Source organism: Lagenorhynchus albirostris, chromosome 8 (genome assembly GCF_949774975.1).
Source record: "Lagenorhynchus albirostris chromosome 8, mLagAlb1.1, whole genome shotgun sequence".
Classification (NCBI taxonomy): domain Eukaryota; kingdom Metazoa; phylum Chordata; class Mammalia; order Artiodactyla; family Delphinidae; genus Lagenorhynchus; species Lagenorhynchus albirostris.
In genome coordinates this window covers 22,974,372-22,994,122 of record NC_083102.1, presented here as the reverse complement: position 1 = coordinate 22,994,122, position 19,751 = coordinate 22,974,372, and the positions used below count along the sequence as shown (strand labels likewise).

The window sequence follows — 19,751 nt, the reverse complement described above, 5'->3', positions numbered from 1 at the left end:
AAAAGTTAACCTTTAAAAATGAAAAACCAAACCAAAAAAATAACAAAAAAAGTCAGAAAGAACAGACTATAGATTTTCCTCAGAATATATCAATACTTACTTTTATTTGGCAATACCACAGAACTTCATGGACATATAAATTATACTCTGCCAAAAAGCCAAAGCTACTGACAAAGTCAGCCCTTTGACTCACTCCTCAAGTAATGGATTGCCATTTCCCTTCTCTTCATGTCTTATCTTGAAGGCTTATGCAAAAGCCTACTTCCCCTCCAAGAACACTTCTACGCCAAGCAGAGAACACATGTGAGTACGTACTCACTAAAGCTTCTAGTTTTCCTTTCTAATGTATTTCCCTACCTAAGGTGGAAAGGCCAGATGCTCTAGTTCACCACTTCATTCATGAGACTTTTACTAGCCAATCAGTCTAGAAAGGATTTTTTTTAAAAGACAGGTATGTAGACTTCTGACCCAGGACAGTACTTTACCATCTACAATTTTAACAGCGGAGTGTGTGTGTGTGTGTGTGTGTGTGTGTGTGTGTGTGTGTGTGTCACCTCCCCCACTTTTTGGTACTCTAGTTTGGTATCAAATGAATTCTAAGATGAATACAAAGATTTAAATATTCACTTTCTATTCACCTATAAGAATATAGCAATGAGTCTGTAAAAAAGTTAACATCACTTCACATGGGCTAGCAAGCAATGTCAATCAAAATTAACTTGACAAATCCAAATGGTCTTACAAATTTTCCTAATGAGAAGCATAGGATTTACCTGAGTTACAATGACAGGTGACAAGTCTTTCAAGTTCTGGATATGGGTTAGTAATGAGTCCCGTAAAGAGGCATGAGAGTCTGTGGGGAGCTCATAAAATGAGGTCTGAATCTTCATTTTCATGGTCTGTGCAGCAAAATAGCATGATTCCACATCTTGCCGGATCTGTAACAACTGGTCTGAAATCTCCCATGCATGAACCTGAAAGTAGATCAGACAAAAAAAGAGTCTTAAAAACTACTTTTCTAAACAACGTTTATGCCATACAACCTCAATACATACACAAACTTATTTAGACCAAAGTATAATGAAAGAAAAATCTGACAAGCTAAATTGCCCACTAATTCAGCCAAAACTTCACACTACAGTATATATTTATAGGCCGTGCTCAACAAAAGTATTACCTAAAATCTTCTAATTGTAGGAAGGCATGACAGTTATCAACTGAATAAACAGATCTAATCCTGCTGACTAGAATTATTAATTGTGTAGGGGGGAGAGTATAAAGAAAAATGTCCCAAAAGTTTCTACTAAAACTAAAATGTCACTGTATAGCTTCCAACCCTAATCTATAGGTTGGATGTTTCTTCTCTTTTCCACTTAAAATAAGTAAGCTTTTGTTCACTCTAAGAATTGAGTCTGGAAGATATTTTAATATATCTATAAGTAGGAGAATATATTTCATATTGGTCTCAATAGGCCTACATTTCAATCTTTAGGACCTGACTAAAACTATAAAAACTATTTCACATACTTCAGTTATTTTCTAATGTTTTTATATTTGGCACAGTACTGTATGTGCGACTAAAATCATTTCCACAGGAGCATCTGTGGAAATAATAAAGAGAGCAAAAGCATAGAATTTGGTCTCTAACAGCTAGTAACAGTTATAAAACAAAGCCTTATTTTGAAAGATAACTTTTGGAACAAACTCATGCAGTATAAAGTAGGCAACTAATTAACAAGCGATAAATTCTAATGCAATTCTATACCAAACTGCCTCTTCATGGGAGTGAGAGCAGGCTAAAATGGGCTGTTAATAATGGACTGAAAATCTTTTTCAATCCCAATTCAGGAACAGAGCCAACTGTAAAGAAAGATCAGAGATTTACCTACTCAATTTCTTATGAAGATAGAGCACTTCACAAGTAATACACAATGATTCTTCAAGATCTTTCCAAAGATAAATGGCAAGTCAAGGAAATGGCCTGTATGAGCTCCCAAAGTAAACTGAAAAGACTCAGTTCCCAAAGACTCAGTTCCCAAAGTAAACTGAAAAGACTCTAAAACTCACAATGATAAATGACATAAAACTTAGCTTTAATCAAGTAATAAGTTGGTGAAAAAACAAGCATGAAACATTAACTTCCTTCTAGATAAAATGTATTTATTAATTTTTTGTCGTTTTTACCCCTAGCATACTGTCACAAAAAATCTTCCAAGCCACAGTTTTTAGCCATTCATTATCTAACCAGTAACCCAAGCACATCTACGATTTAATATGCCATCAAAATATACCTCCCTCAAATTGATACTTTAAAATATAATAGCAAATAAGCAGCCTTGGAATCACCATAAATGTCCTCATAAAAACAGAGCAACTAAAGAGCAAAACCAAAGCACTACAGACATTTACAACAAAACTAGGTATTATCTAATTATCTCCAGGAACCCCAAAATATAAGTGGATGGGGACAAGCCAGTGACATCTGTAAGACCTGTTTCAACTTCAGTAAAAGGCAGAGGCAGAGGGAAACAATAGGGTATCTAATGGATCTAAGAGCAGAGAATATCAAGAGAGTCAACAGGTATTCACTAGAAAGCACAGGGAATGAATCTGTAGATGAAAACAGAAGAGGTTTTGCCCAATCCAAAAGCAAATGAGTTAAAGAGGCCTATGCAAGGTCTAAGGAGATGGAACAATCTAGCCTCTATAAACTCTTAAAACTGAAAAGTGGGCTTCCCTGGTGGCGCAGTGGTTGAGGGTCCACCTGCCGATGCAGGGGACACGGGTTCGTGCCCCAGCCTGGAAGATCCCACATGCCGCGGAGCGGCTGTGCCCGTGGGCCGTGGCCGCTGGGCCTGCGCATCCGGAGCCTATTGCTCCGCAACGGGAGAGGCCACAGCAGTGAGAGGCCCGCGTACCGCAAAACAAAACAAAACAAAAAACTGAAAAGCCAGGGCAGGGCCCCAAACTGAGGAGAAACTGCTGTGAAAAGTCAATTCTATACAGGACAAGTACAACAGAGACAAAGGAAAAAAAGGAGAAGGTAATAACAAAGCTCGGAAATCTTAGAAATCAAACTACCATATCTGTAAATACTATCTGAAAACAAAGAGAAAAGGAAGCTCTATGAAGTTGGGAATACTATCCTTAACTATGCCTCCTTCCAAAAGTTCAAAAAACTAATTTCACAAGAAATAAGCTCAAATAAATAAGCTCAAATAAACAAGCTCAAATAAATAAACTCAAATGCCATATGTATAGCAACTGGGGGCCGGTGCGGATAATGAGAAGAATAGCACGCTTACGAAGAAAGTAGGCCAGAAAAACATTTTAAAAACTAGCCTAGGAGCTTCTCTGGTGGCACAGTGGTTAAGAATCCGCCTGCCAATGCAGGGGACATGGGTTCAAGCCCTGGTCCAGAAAGATCCCACATGCTGCGGAGCAACTAAGCCTGTGCGCCACAGCTACTGAGCCTGCGCTCTAGAGCCCACGAGCCACAACTACTGACGCCCAAGCACCTAGAGCCCATGCTCCGCAACAAGAGAAGCCACCGCAATGAGAAGCCTGTGCACCGCAACCATGAGTAGCCCCCGCTCATGGCAACTAGAGAAAGCCCGTGTGCAGCAATGAATACCCAACACAGCCAAAAGCAATAATAAAAATTATAAATAAATAAAAACTAGCCTAAAGTCCAAAGGACATAGGAGCCAACTGAAAAAGCTCCCAATGGCCTAAACTAGAAAACCTGGGAGTAACAAATTATGACAGTACTGGATTATAATTCAAAAATAAAACAATATCCATGAGTCCATACTGATGTAAATAACAACTGAATAAATAACTGGGGAGAGGTTATTTGCAGGATATAAGACATCTTTTTTAACAGAAGAATGCTAGTTAATAAATGTGGAAGGAATGAGGGAAATAGAAAATCACCACCATTAGAACACATCAGAAATATCTGCTACAAGCAAGATTCATGGATAAATGATAAAATACAACAAACTATCTCCCCAAAATATTCATTGGTTACTGTGGTGGTTTTAATATATGTCCACATATTCTTTAACACTTACCATTAAGAACTCTGACTACTCTAGTAGAGAGACAACATGGAGACTTTGCTGGAGAGACAATGTAAAGAGACCTAACACTACACGGAAAGCAAGTGGAGCCCAGTTAAGTCAAGCCTTCCAGCCATTCCTACCAGAGTGTCAGGCATGTAAGTGAAGCCATCTTAGAACCTCCAGACCACCCATCCACCAAATGGATGCCTCTTGGAGCAGAATCATTCACAGAGCCTTGCTCAAAAATTTCCTCAAATTCATCACCAAAAGGACAAGAGGATCAAATCTGCATCTCATTAAGCCTCTGGATCTAGGAGGTAATTTGCAGGAAATAAAGGGGAAAGCAGAACTGCATCCTAACTATGTAATCAACAAAATCAAGACTGTAGGAAACTCAACAGGTCAAAAGGCCCAGATTCCTCAACACAACAGGGAGAGAAAGAACCTGCAGATTAAAAGACACTCAAAGACCTACCTTAATTCACCAAGTTATACATTTGTTTTGTGTGGTTTTTCTGTATCTGTGTTTAAAAAACAAAATTTAGAACAAACAAAACTCAATATTGCCTATTAAATTAAACTAGTATGAAGTCTTTCTCCCTAGTGAAATCTAACTGTCAACCCACCAGGTCAGAACCTTTGTGAAAAAGTTCATTGATTGTACAGTGTCATGTTGTGCTTTAATTTGAATGGCAGAAACCAGCAAAAAATACCAATTATATCATTCTTATTATCTGTCTTTCTGACAAACATTTCTATCTCCTTAAAAGTAAAGATCTCAAAAATGAAGGGCAGAACCAAAAGTCAAAACAAAACAAAACAAATATTTCCTTCTGCGGAACTATTAACTTGGGTGTAGGGATGCAAAGAAGATTTCTTTTTCAAGCACCTTTGATGATGTTTGAAATATTTTTTAACGTGTCCTTTGGAACTGTCTTTAAAAATAAATATAGATTTGTAGCCCTAATATAGAAGTATCTCCAAGATATACATTTAAAAAACAAGGATGCAGATGATATCATAAAATCCTTTTTGTAAAACTTTAAATTACACTTTTTTTTTTGGAAAGCATAGTGAAGCTTTTTAACATACAGGAATTAGTTTTATACCTGAAGCCTTAGCATTCATAGCATTCATCAAGTGTTTCAACTTTGTTTTTACCACACTAGCTGGCTGTACACCAATCTTCCAGCCAAAAAAAAGTAGAAAAAAATTGATTAAATATCAAGAAGAACTTGTTTGAAGACATCAGAACTACCAAGACATCCAGAACATGAGGCCACAGATTCCAGAGAGTTCAGCCTAATATGTGGCTCCACCTTTCTCCACAAGGAATTTGCCTGTTTGAAAGTAGAAGACAAGAGGCTAAAAAGCTGAAGAGATTTGGGCAGTCACACGAGACTGGGGAGATGAAAAGTAGAATTCAGAGCCTGCCAAGGAAGAGGGGGCCTGGAAAATAGTCCAGATTTTCAGCTGGGACCCAGTGCAGGAAACAGGAAATGTACCTCAAAAAGGCTGAAACTTCTCCAGGATACACTAGATGTTAGGCCACAAAATAAGTCTTAATAAATGCAGAAAGACTGAAATCACAGAAAGTATGTTTTCCAATCAAAAATGAAATGCAACTAGAAATTAACAGATGGAAAACTGGAAATTTCACAAATATGTAAAAATTAAATATCAATTCTTAAACAACCAATGGGTCAAAGAAGGGAAATTAGAAAATATTTTAAGACAAATGAAAATGGAAATACAACATACCAAAACTTGTAAGATGCAGTGAAACAGTGTTAAGAGGGAAATTTATAGCTATACATAAACACTTAAATTAAAAAAAGAAAAATTATCTCAAATCAACAACATAACTTTATACCTTAAGGAACTAGAAAAAAAGAAAAAACTAAGCCCAAAGCTAGCATAGGAAAGCAAATAATAAACATTAGAGCAAAGATAAATAAAATAGAACACAGAAAAACCATGATCTGATTCTTCAAAAAGATCAACAAAATTGACAAACCTTTATCTAGATTTTAACCAAGCAAAAAGAGATGAAACGAAGGTGGGGACATTACTACTAACTTTACAGAAATAAAAAAGATTACAGGAAATACTATGAACTGTACACCAACAAACTGGATAATCCAGATGAAATGGACAAATTCCTAGAAACATACAATGTACCAAGACTGAATCCAGAAGAAACAGAAAATCTGAATAGACTATATTACTATACTTAGTGAACAGACTGAATCAGTAATCAAAAACTTCCCAACAAAGAAACGCCCAGGATCAGACGGCTTTACTGGTGAATTCTACCAAACATTTAAAGAAGAATTAACACCAATCCTTCTCAAATTCAACCCAAAAATTGAAAAGGAGGAGTAAACATTTCCGAATTCATTCTATGAGGCCAGGATTACCCTGATACCAAAGGCAGACAAAGATACTACAAGGAAAAAAAAACCCTACAGGGGCTTCCCTGGTGGCACAGTTGTTGAGAGTCTGCCTGCCAATGCAGGGGACACGGGTTCGTGCCCCAGTCCGGGAAGATCCCACATGCCACAGAGCGGCTAGGCCCGTGAGCCATGGCCGCTGAGCCTGCGCATCCGGAGCCTATGCTCTGCAACCAGAGAGGCCACAACAGTGAGAGGCCCGCGTACCGCAAAAAAAACCCCAAAAAACAAAAAAACACCTACAGACCAATATCCCTTATGAATACTAATGGAAAAAAAACTTCAAAAAAATAGTATCAAGCTGAATTCAACAGTGTATTAAAGAATTATACACCATGACCAAGTGGGATTTATTCCTGAAATGCAAGGGTGGCTCAACATACAAAAATCAAACAATGTAATGTACCATATTAACAGAATAAAGGGGGGAAAACCACATAAATATCTCAACTGATGCAGAAAAGCATTTGACAAAAGCTATCACCCTTTCATGATAAAGACACTCAACAAACTAGGTAAAGAAGGAAACTGTCTCAACGTAGTAAAGACTACATATGAAAACCCCACAATGAACATCATATTCAATGTTCAAAGACTGAAAACTTTTCAAAACTCTGTAAGATCAGGAACAAGACAAAGATGCCCACTTTTGCCACTTCTATTCAGCATAGTACTAGAAGTTCTAGCCAGAGCAATTAGGTAAGAAAAACAAATAAAAGGCATCCCGATTGGACAGGAAAAGGTCAAATGATGACTGTTCAGGTACGACATGATCTTATATGTAGATACCCCTCCAGATTCCCCAAAACCTGTTAGAACTAATAAACGAATTCATCAAAGTTGCAAAATACAAAGTCAACACCCCCAAATCAGTTGTTTTTATATACTGACAATGAACGATCTGAAAACGAAATTAAGAAAACTGCATATACAACAGCTTCCAAAAAGAACAAAATACTCAGGAATAAACCAAGCTGTACACTGAAAACTATAAAATACTTGTGAAAGAAATTAAAGAAGACACTAATAAATGAAAAGACATCCTGGGTTCAAGGATTAGAAGACTTACTACAGTTGTTAATACTATCCGAAATGCTCTACAGATTCAATGCAATCCCTATCAAAATCCTAAGGACTTATTTTGCAGAAAGAGAAAAATTCATCGAAAAATTCATATGGAATCTCAAGGGGTCCCAAACAGCTAAGAACAAAATTGGAGGTCTCATATTTCCTTGATTTCAAAATTTATTATGAAACCACAGCAATCAAAAGAGTATGGTACTGGCATAAAGACAGATATATAGACCAATGGGAAAAAATAGAACACCAATAAATAAACCCTCGAAAATATAGACAAATCATCTTCAACAAGGATGAGAAAACTATAAGATGGGGAAGGGAGAGTCTCTTCAATGAATACTGTTGGGAAAAGGAATATCCATAGACAAAAGAAAGACGTGGACTCTCATTTTACACCACATACAAAAATTAGCTCACAATGGATTAAAGACCTAAATGTAACACCTGAACCTATAACTCCAAGAAGAAAGCATGGGGGACAAGAAATTTCATGATACTGGGTTTGATGATGACTTCATGGATATGACACCAAAACCACAAGAAACAAAAGCAAAAATAAAACAAATAGGACTACACCAAACTCTAAAAACTTCTGCGCAACACAAAATCCAGAGTGAGAAAGCAATCTATGGAATGGGAGAAAATATTTGCAAACCATACATCTGACAAGGAGTTAATATCCAGAATACACAAAGAATTTCTACAACTCAACAACATAAAAACCAATAACCCAATTTTAAATTGGGCAAAGGGCTTGAAAAAAAACATTTCTCTAGAGACAGTATAAACATGGCCAACAAGCACAAAAAGATGCTAACATGACTAGTCATCAGGGAAATGTAAATCAAAAGCACAATCAGATATCACTTCATACCTGTTAAGATGGCCACTATCAAAAGAAACCAGAGGGCTTCCCTGGTGGCGCACTGGTTAAGAGTCCGCCTGCCGATGCAGGGGACACGGGTTTGTGCCCCGGTCCGGGAAGATCCCACATGCCGCGGAGCGGCTGGGCCCATGAGCCATGGCCGCTGAGCCTGCACGTCCGGAGCCTGTGCTCCGCAACAGGAGAGGCCACAGCAGTGTGAGGCCCGCGTACCGCAAAAAAGAAAAAAAAAAAAGAAAAAGAAACCAGAAAGTAAGTGTTGGTGAGCATGTGGAGATATGGGAACTCTTATGCACTGCTGATGGTAATATAAAATAGTGCAGACACTATGGAAAACAGTATGGAGGTTCTTCAAAAAATTTAAAATGTAACTACCATGTGATCCAGCAACTCCACTTCTGGATATATACCCAAAAGAATTGAAAATAACATCTCAAAAAGATATTTGCACACCCACGTTCACTGCAGCATTATTCACAAAAGCAAAGAGGTGGAAGCAAACTAAATGTCCATCAATGGATGAATGGATAAAGAAAATGTGATACATACATGGAATGGAGTATCCATTCAGTCTTAATGGATTATCACTTAGTCTTAAAAATCCTGTCATGTGCTGCAAAGGCATAGATGAACCTTGAGGGTATTGTGCCAAGTAAAATACGTCACTCATAAAATGGCAAATGCTGCATGATTCCATTTACATGAGCTATCTAAAATAGTCAAACTCAGGGGCTAGGAGGAGGAGGTGGAGAGTTGTTCAGTGGATGCAGAGTTTCAGTCATGTAGGATGTGGGGGGCTCAGGGGGATCCGCTACACAACATGCACGTGGTCAACAATATTGCACTGTATGCTTGCAAAATATTGCTCTGTACACTTGCAAACTGTTGGGAGGTTGAATTTCATATTTTGTGTTTTTGCCACCAAAAAAAAAAAAGTTTAGTACTGGCATAAAGACAGACACAAGACCACTGGAACAGAATAGAGAGCCCAGAAATGAATCCGTGCATATATGGTCAAGTGATTTTCAACAAGAACAGAATATCATATACAAAAATTAACTCAAAATGGATCAAAACTTAAATGTAAGACCTAAAACTATAAAACTCATGGGGGGAAAGCTATATGTGCATTAAATTTGGCAATGATTTCTTGGATCAAAAGCACAAACAACAGGGAATTCCCTGGTGGTCCAGTAGTTAGGACTCTGTGCTTCCAATGCATAGGGCATGGGGTTCGATCCCTAGTCAGGGAACTAAGATCCTGCATGGCACAGAGCAAAGACAAAAAAAAAAAAAAAAAAAAAAAAAACACAAGCAACAAAAGTAAAAACACATAAATTGGACTACATCAAAATTTCAAACTTCTATTCATCATTAAAAGATATAATCAGTATGAGAAGGCAACCCACAGAGTGGGAGAAAATATTTGCAAATGACGTATCTGATAAGGGGTTAATATTCAGAATACATAAAGAACTACTACAACACAACAACAACAACAAAACCAAACAACCCAATTTAAAAATAGGCAGAGGGACTTCCCTGGTGGTGCAGTGGTTAAGAACCCACCTGCTGACGCCAGGGACATGGGTCCAAGCCCTGGTCTGGGAAGATCCCACGTGCCACGGTACAACTAAGCCCGTGCACCACAACTACTCAACCTGCGCTCTAGAGCCCGCAAGCCACGACTACTGAGCCCGCGTGTCACAACTACTGAAGCCCTCGCACCTAGAACCCGTGCTCCACAACAAGAGATACCACTGCAATGAGAAGCCCGCGCACCACAATGAAGAGTAGCCCCCGCTCACTGCAGCTAGAGAAAGCCTGTGTGTAGCAATGAAGATCCAATGCAGCATAAAATAAAATAAATAAAATCAAATAATTAAAAAAAAAATAGGCAGGGACTTCCCTGGCAGTCCAGCAGTTGAGACTCCACACTTCCACTGCAGGGGGCATGGGTTTGATTCCTGGTCAGGGAACTAAGATCCCACAGGCTGCAACATGGTCAAAACAAACAAAACAAAAAATAAAACAAAAAAAAAAAACCCCAAGTGTTGATGAGTAGAGAAATTGTAACAATGCACATTGCTAGTGGGAATGTAAAATAGTGCAGCCAATATGGAAAATAGTATGGCAGTTCCTCAAAAAATTAAAATAAAATTACCAAATAATAAGCAGCAAGAGAGAATCAATTCATCACATTCAAGTGATCCTTGATAAGATTTTGGACAGATTTGTTATCAGAAACTTTGAAGTTCAGAAGGCAGTGGGCTAATATATTCAAAGTGTTAAGAGAAAAAAAAAAGCTGTCAGCCAAGAATCCTATACCTGGCAAAACTGTCCTTCTAAAGTAAGGCAGATTAAGACATTTCCAGACAAACAAAAGATAAGGGAATTTGTTACCACTAGACCTGCACTGCGAAAAAACGTTATGAGTAGTCCTGAAGGTTGAAATGAAAGAACACCAGCTAGTAACTTAGCTATAAGAAGAAATAAAGATGTCAATAAAGGTAAATAAATGATTCATTATAAAAAAAAAATTACCACATAATGCAGCAATTCCACTTTTGGGTATATAGCCAAAACAATCAAAAGCAGGGACTCAAACAGATATTTATACACCAATGTTCATAGCAGCATATTTCACAATAACCAAAAGTTGAAAACAACTCAAATGTTCATTGACAGAAGAATGGATAAACAAAATGTGACATATACATACAGTGGACTATTATTCAGCCTTAAAAAGGAAGGAAGTACCATTACATGCCATAACATGGATGAACTTTGAGGACATTATGCTTAGTAAAATAAGCTTGACACAAAAGGACAAATATTGTATGTTTCCACTTACATGAGGTACCTGAAGTAGTCAAATTCATAGAGACAAAGTTAGAATTTTGGTTGCCAAGGGTTGATGGGAGGGAGAATGGGCAGCGTTATCATTTAATGGGTACAAAGTTTTACTTGTAGAAGATAAAAAAATTCTGGAGATTGCTTGTGTTGGTGGTCATAAAACAACGTGAATATACTTACTCTCACTGAGTTGTACACTTTAAAATAGTTAGAATGGTAAATTTGATGTCATGTATATTTTACAAAAAAGAAACACACAGTTTAGAATCTGCTCAATCCCTTCACAAACTAAAGGGATCTGGTCCTATCATATAGACCTGCCAGAAGCAAAAGAAATTACCTCAGGGGAAAAACATCATTTATTATCTCTTCAACTTTTCATAAACAATATATCCAGTATTTATCAAATGAAAGCAAAAAAGGGAGGGTTGGGGGTGGAAACAGACAATAGAAAATAACCTATCTAGATAACGGAATTATCAGATGAGGACTAAAATAACTGTGATGTCTCAACCAAAATGATAAAACTTAACATCACCAATAATGGGACAAAGAGATTTTAAGTGACTCTTGATGTGATTCACTGAAAACAACAATTTGTCGTTCATGTAGTATTTTTCCAAAAACTGTTTAAGTTGAATATAATCATGAGGAAACAACCAGACAAAGCAAAATAGCGAGTCGGTCATATTAAAAACAAAGACAAAATGGGCCTGGATTTGTTTTTGAGTGTCATTATGATAAAAGGAAAAAAAAAATACCCCAGGAAACTAAAGTGACATAACACCTAAAAGCAATGCATTATCCTTGATTGGATCCTGGATTAGGGAAAGTAAAATTTTTAAAAAGCTAGAAATCTGGGGCTTCCCTGGTGGCACAGTGGCTGAGAGTCCGCCTGCCGATGCAGGGGACACGGTTTCATGCCCCGGTCCGGGAAGATCCCACATGCCGCGGAGCGGCTAGGCCCATGAGCCATGGCCGCTGGGCCTGCACATCCGGAGCCTATGCTCCGCAACGGGAGAGGCCACAACAGTGAAAGGCCCAGGTACCACAAAAAAAAAAGCTAGACATCTGTAACTGAAACAACTGGGAAATTTGAATATGAACTGTATATTAGATAATATTATTGTATATCAATGTTAAATTTCTTTAATGTGACAATGGTTTTAGCTTAGTAGAATGTCTTTATTCTTACGAGCTATACGTCAAAATGTTTAGGGGTACAGCATTATAAAATCTGCAATTTACTTCCAAAAGGTTCCAAAAGGGAGAGAAAGAAAGAAAAAAGAGAGAAAGCAAATGGGAACAGGCAATTTGAGAAGGGCTTATCATGAATCAGTGTTCACTATACAATTCTTTCAAGTTATGAATTTTTCAGAATAAACAATTGGGAAAAATTAAATAGCTGATTAACGTATTCAAGAAATTAGAAGACGAATTGGAATTTGCATTAAGAAATGGAATCTAAAAAAAAGAATCAAAGGGAAATTCTAGAACTGAAAAATACAGTAACTGAAATTAAGACCCAAATGGAAGGGCTGAATAGCAAATCAGACAACTGAAGAAAAGATTACTATGCTAGAGAATAGGTCAATAGAAAATAAGACCTGAAGCACAAACTCAAAAAAGAATAAAGGTAAAGAATAGGAAGAATGCAAGTGACATATGGCACATAGTGAAAAAGTCTAACAAACATGACTGAAATCTCAGAAGGAAAAGAAAAAAATGGGACACTATTTAAACATAATGTCTGAGGACTTTCCAAACTGATAAGACAACAAGCCACAGTTTAATAAACTCTGTAAACCCTAAGAATAGGAAAACCAGACCTAAGCACATCAAATAACACTGCTAAAAAACTGCTAAAGACAAAAAGGAAAATCTTAAAGGCAAGAGGAAAAAACATGTATTACCTTTAAAGGAACAATTAGACTGATAGCTGACTTGCCAAAATAAAAAATGGGAACCAAATATCTTCAAAGTACTGGAAGAAAATAATTGCCAATTGGTTACTTATACCCAGCAAAAAATCTTTCCAAAATGCAACAAAATTAACACACTTTGGGACCAAAAGAAAAAAAATAAAAGGAGAGAGTTCATTACCAACAGAACAAAGAAAATACTAAAGGGTGTTCTTCAAGCAGAATGAAAATAATTCTGGATAGAAACATGGAAATCAGGAAAGAATGAAGAGTAATGGAAAGGCTAAGTATGTAAGTAAATCTCTGTGAACACTGACTATATAAAGCAACAATATCTTGTAGGGCTTAAAATAAATGAATCTATATACCTGAGAGGAATTTCACATTCTCCTAAGATGCAGAAAGTGGAAAAGAACATTGCTTTGGAGTTAATAAATAAATGCAAATAAACTACAAAGTAACTTTTCTTAAATGCATCAGAAAGCTGAGGTCCCAGGACAACCAAGTAGACTGAAATCTAAAGAGACCTCACCAAGTGTTGGCTCATCTGTGGCAGAACAAAGAAAAGAGATACGGGGCACCAGATGACCAGGTAATAAAAATTCAATTAAAATTATTAACAAATTGATTTTAAAAATTGTATATGTGTGGGCTAGTATGTACATATAAAACCCATGGGACTCTTGGACACAAGGGGAATTCACAACCACCTACAGGCTCTTATCCACACACCTCCACCAAATACTCAGGAGAAAGAATGGGGGTAGGGCAGGAGACCAGAGAAAACCTCTTTGGTGGTACAGTCTTGGAGGACAGGAGTAGCCACAATAGCAGAAAGGACACAAAAAGCTCTGACTAGACCCTTCTCCCCTACTGAACAAAAGCCTTAACTGGTATGGGAAGGGCAGCAAATGATGTTACCCTCAAGGCTTATAGGTTAAGTAAGACCCATTGCTGTTGCAGTAAGGGTAAAGGAAAAACACCTCTACCCTTAAAGGACAGGGCATAAAACCGTCTTGAGCCCATGATACTATAACAATAACACCACAGAGGTCTCCTACCACTGAAGGAAGGGCAAAAAAAATTTATCCTGCACAAGATCTGCCAGATGCAAGGCAGAGCATGAATGCCACAGGGGAGGACAGAATCACTGAGAAAGCCCCACCAATGAGAACACTGGACACTGGAACTGCTAAAGACTACAGTAGACAAGGGCAACAGAGAATGTTACTGTCCCCCACTCCCCCAAACAAACAAACAAATGCTAAACACATCATATTCAAACTCCTGAAAGCCAGAAATAAAGAGAAAATATTGGAGGAGTAATCCTTTTTCCTTACTACCAAGGTACCCTTGACTGTAACAGCTCAATTGTAGAACTTTATATTGTAATTATTTGGGCCTTTGTTCACCTTTTTTAATAGACTGTAAGCTCTTCAAAAGTAAAGAACCTTAATTATTTCTGCCTCTCTCAAAATCTCCTGGCCATAGAGCCATTTAAACAAATATATTTTAAATTATTAAATATGAAGCAAAATGACAAGATACTATCATCTCATAAATCTGTAACACCTCTTTGTTTTCCCAAACACGAAGCCCATTCTTTTACTAGGTAGCTGAGATACTTACTGGATTGGGAGTAAGCTATAAGAACAGAATCCACAATGTTTAGAGAGAGAAAGGGCAAGAAAAAACAAGGAATCCAGTTTACAGATAAAGAAAACAAAGGCCCTGAAAGGACCTTTTTCATTCAGAGTCCTCATTTGTAGAACTTTACTTGCCTTACCCAGTTGGAGCCTTGGTTCTGTTTTGTTTTAAATATATATTTTGCTTTAGCAATGAGAAGCAGCTCAATATTTTCCTATTCTTAAATCGGAAGATTTAAGAATCTCAGAAAAATTTCAGTGAAGGGAAACTTAAAGTCTCCCCAAAATGGGAGTCTTTTCTGGAATGACCTTACTTTAAAATATTACCAGTATTTCTGAAATTAAAAAAAAAAGGAGAATAGCAGGTAACCCCAGGCAACTAAACCAAATATAAACTTTGCATCTTCTAACGCTCATTATGTTATCATAGTTTTCTGTTTTTTAACTAAACTAAAATATAGATGGCAGCTAAATGTATTTCCTAGGACAATTCTATGAGGAATCGGTCTTAGGAAAATTCCCATACTGCTCCTTGTGTAAATGTGTCAAGTAGAACCGAAGTGAAAAAGAACTGTCTCCTCATTTCAAGCATCCTTATTTATCTTGATGCTGCCTCACCCACTGGTCAAATGTGCCTCTCTTCAAATATTTGTCTTTTGGAACAAGAACGAAATACAAAACTGACCTCTAAAGAAACCTGGGAAACTTGAATATCACAGTCTACTAAGTAAACTGTCAGTGAAAAATTACCCAGGATGATACTGCCAGTACTATATATTAAGCGGTCATAATTTGTCCCTTTATTTTGAATTCCAGGAGGGTTTAAGAATTGTTGGCGTCCAAAAAGCAAGTAATCCTGTTTTGATCACTGAATCATTAAGAAAATGCAACCAAATCCTGATACCTCAGATACTGTAGTACATTGCTCACTGTTCTTCCCCTCTGCTAAGCTGCAGAAAGAAGAAAGGAAAAGGGATTCTTTACAAGGAGAGAATAAAGCACTTACACTTCATAGGACTTTCTAGCCACAGATGCCAGGTGCTACCCACTGAAATCCAGGCTTGGACTAAGCTCCACATTTCTGAAAGGACCATCTCAACCGAAGCCTGGGGCTCAGAGTCAGCAGGAGGAAGCTGCAGCTCCCACTAGCAGCACATTTCAAAGAGGCTGCAACAAGAGAACATTTTCCATTTAAGCAACTAATTCCAATCTTCCATTTCACAAAGCAGTAGCAGAACAGGCCTTTATTATCAGTCTTTTCAAAAGATATTTCCATGACTATGTGATGAATATGAAGCAGGCTATGGCCCAGCAATCCTTTCACTAACATGCTCTAAGTCTTTCATTATACTTCACAGCAGATCCTAAAAGTACTTGCCCTTTTTTCTTTAACGGTCACGACTGCTCCAAGACTCACTTCTACACTAACAGTTCTAAAACTGCCTAATCAACGGAAATCACTGAGCAGACCCTTAACATTGCAAGTACACACCCAGATAGGGGGGGCCTAAGGATTCATCAGCTGCCAAGAATCAGAAGCAGATTAGAGCTGCTAGTTAATCCTATACAAAAACTCCTCAAATTAAGCAGCATTACTTAAAAATACTTCACTGAAAACAGAAGAGCTCTGGCAAATAGAAAATTAGGTTCTGGAAATACAAATATTTCAATGAAATTTGATAAGTAAGAATAAATGTGTAAGACTGCTGTACTTTTTAAAAACATTTCAATTAGTGAATAATACATCTATTAAATAAAGATTTATAGTATACTGGAAGGAGGAGCAGACCAGGCAAGAGCACAGTAAAAAGAACCCCTAAAAAACAGTCAATCAGACACTGCAACATTATAGACACATGCCTTGTACCAATATGGTATAGAGCTAGAAAATCAGAATTTCCCAAATCAAGAAAAAGTCATTTTCATGAGACAGGTAAAGAACAAACTAGTCTTATTAACCTGAAAAAGAGAAAGGAATTTTTTGTCAGTCAACTGTCTTAAGTTTTTGTATCTAATCCTTTATGAAAATTTTACAAATTTAAGATAAATTGCTAGGTCTGTCACAAGTACTTTCTGATGGTTTTCAGAAGAGAAAATGGTATGAATGGATACTAGGAAAAATATAAGCTATAGATCTCAAAAGAAAACCATCACTACCTAAAATTGTTATCTTTCAAAATAATTTGTTTTGCAAGATGGTCTGAAATACAGAAACTATGGTGAAATGAAACTTAGCTAATACCTTCACCACAGCAGTGATGAGTAAACAACTCCCAACTCCAAAAGCAGAGTGTAAGTGAAAAATAATCATAAAGCCCCAAGCAAGCTCCCAGAACCATAGACTACCCATGTATGCATAAACAAGTTTTCTAGAAGCAAAAAAGCTCATTTATAGAGATAAGTTCAGCCAATTTATATTTTCACAGCCATCCCCATAATAACTGAATAGATAATTAAGAGGGAGATATTATTTCCCTTATAGGAGGAAAGAGATTCCTGGCTAAAAATAATTCTTTAAAACATCATAAGCTATTCAAATTCCAGGAGAAATACTCAAACACTCTTATCTTCAAGACAATGTTGGAAGATGGTAGTGCCCATATGCATTACTCTATCTTGATCTCAATGAAAGGAATCAGTAAGACCAAATGACTACAGCACTGCACGCTGTGGTCTCCTGAGTTTCTGAGGAAATCCCAGTATTTCTGGGACAAGTATTTTCAAACAATCCTGTGTCATAATGGCCTCTATCAAATAAACTTTGGCTCAAATCTGTAGCTGTGGCTCACACATAATATGATACTGAGAAATTTTGCCAAAATTTTTCCTCAACAACTGTAAAGAATCCCTATCCAAATTAAAAACCCTCAGCCACCTATGCATGTGAATATTAACCTCAAGAACGGCCCTGAAAAAAGATAAATAAATCTGGATCCATAAGGTCAGCTTGGGTTTTGAGTGACTGAAGCATTCATTCCTTGATAATCAATTCACTGTGGGCCTTACTAATTATATTAGGCAGCCCTGCTTTAAAAGTAGAAAATGTTGGGCTTCCCTGGTGGCGCAGTGGTTGAGAGTCTGTCTGCCGATGCAGGGGACACGGGTTCATGCCCCGGTCTGGGAGGATCCCACGTGCCGCGGAGCAGCTGGGCCCGTGAGCCATGGCCGCTGAGCCTGCGCGTCCGGAGCCTGTGCTCCGCAACGGGGAGAAGCCACAACAGTAAGAGGCCCGCGTACCGCAAAAAAAAAAAAAAAAAAGTAGAAAATGCCAAGCTTGAAACCATTTCAAGCTTTTGAAGCAAATGGGTAGCCCATGTGAAGGCTTCCTGAAAGCCAAAATATAGAAAATGGATTTCCTTTAGTCACCGGTCTCTATTCCTGCCTATCTGAGCAAGTTTTATAACAATTCGTATAAACCTGAAGAATGAGAGTACTATCAGACATACTAAGCATACACTAACACAATGCTGAAGATTCAAGTTTCTTAACTGTATAGAAATATGAGATGTCTAGCTTAAGGTTTAATAAAAAATGCATTATAGTGTTAGAAAACTCTGAGTGCTTATGTAAAAACATGTACCTTTTTAAGACTAGTTCTAAGTGTATTCTGCTTTAGGGCCATCTGTATAAATGGTGTTAACTATGGCTGAGACAGAAAATACAAGTAAACAGTTAATATGGAGAAAAACTGAAGAGTGCAGTGGGCTTGAAAAAAAAAGTAAAAAATATAATGTAAACTCTGTTAACAGAAAATTTCTTACCAAAGAAAAAAAAATACAAATTTCATAATATTTTCATTTTGGGAAGTCTAACCAGAAAGACGAAAATTAAATCGGTACTTTCAAGGGGTTCTGCATGCCAAACACTACAAAATTATCCCCATTAGCAGTACTGTGAACTTCCAGTAAAGAGAAATAAAGCTTCTCTCTGGAACTTCACCTATATAACAATACAACACTCTCTGGTAATATTTCAGTACCAGGGTACAAGCTAGGGAAACACAGGAGAGGTAATCTGAGCAAGCGCAACTTTCTAAGAATTAAATGTTCTTAAGTTCAACAGAGCTTATGGGACTTCTCTGGCGGTCCACTGGTTAAGACTCCACGCTTCCACTGTAGGAGGCACAGATTCGATCCAGGTTGGGGACTAAGATCCCGCATGCCACATAGCTCGGCCAAAACAAAACAAAAAAACAAAAAAAAACCAAGAGCTTAAAATTCTGTGAAATCTAGAAAATAGTATGTCAGTTCCTCAAAAAAAACATAGAATTACCATATGATCCAGCAATTCCCCTTCTGGTGATATACTCAGAAGAACTGAAAGCAGGGACTCCAACAGATATTTGTACACCTGTGCTCATAACAGTATTCACAATAGCCAAAACGTGGAAGCTACCCAAGTGTGTACCAACAGATGAATAGGTAAACAAAATGTGGTACACACAATATTATTCAGCCTTAAAAAGGGATGAAATTCTGACACATTCTACAACATGGATGAACCCTGAGAACACTATGTTAAGTGAAAAAAGCCAGTCACAAAAGGACAAATACTGTATGATTCTACTTATATGAGGTACCTAGAGTAGTCAAGTTCATGGAGACAAAAAGCAGAATGGTGGTTGCCAGGGGCTGTAGGGAGAGAGAAATGGGGAGTTAGTTAACTGTGTTTTAATGGGTACAGATTTTCATTTTTACAAGATGAAAAACGTTCTGGAGATGCATGGTGATGATGGTTACACAACAATGTGAATGTACTTAAAGCCACTGAACTACACACTTAAAAATGGTTAAAGTGGTAAATTTTATGCTATGTGTATTTCACCATAATTTTTAAAAAGGAAT

The 19,751-nt window shown here is 37.4% G+C and overlaps 1 protein-coding gene across 3 annotated transcripts in view; it reads right to left on the bottom strand.

Moving 5' to 3' along the window:
- The window catches only part of TNPO3 (transportin 3), an 82,036-nt gene that overhangs the window by 53,988 nt on the left and 8,297 nt on the right, over nucleotides 1-19,751 (bottom strand). For 2 of the 3 annotated variants that reach the window (XM_060156713.1, XM_060156712.1), the window contains exon 2: nucleotides 774-974. In XM_060156713.1, the coding sequence (XP_060012696.1) occupies nucleotides 774-974 (201 nt within the window). Of the gene's footprint in view, nucleotides 1-773; nucleotides 975-19,486; nucleotides 19,539-19,751 lie in introns of all 3 variants that reach the window. The other variant, XM_060156714.1, reaches the window with a different exon arrangement.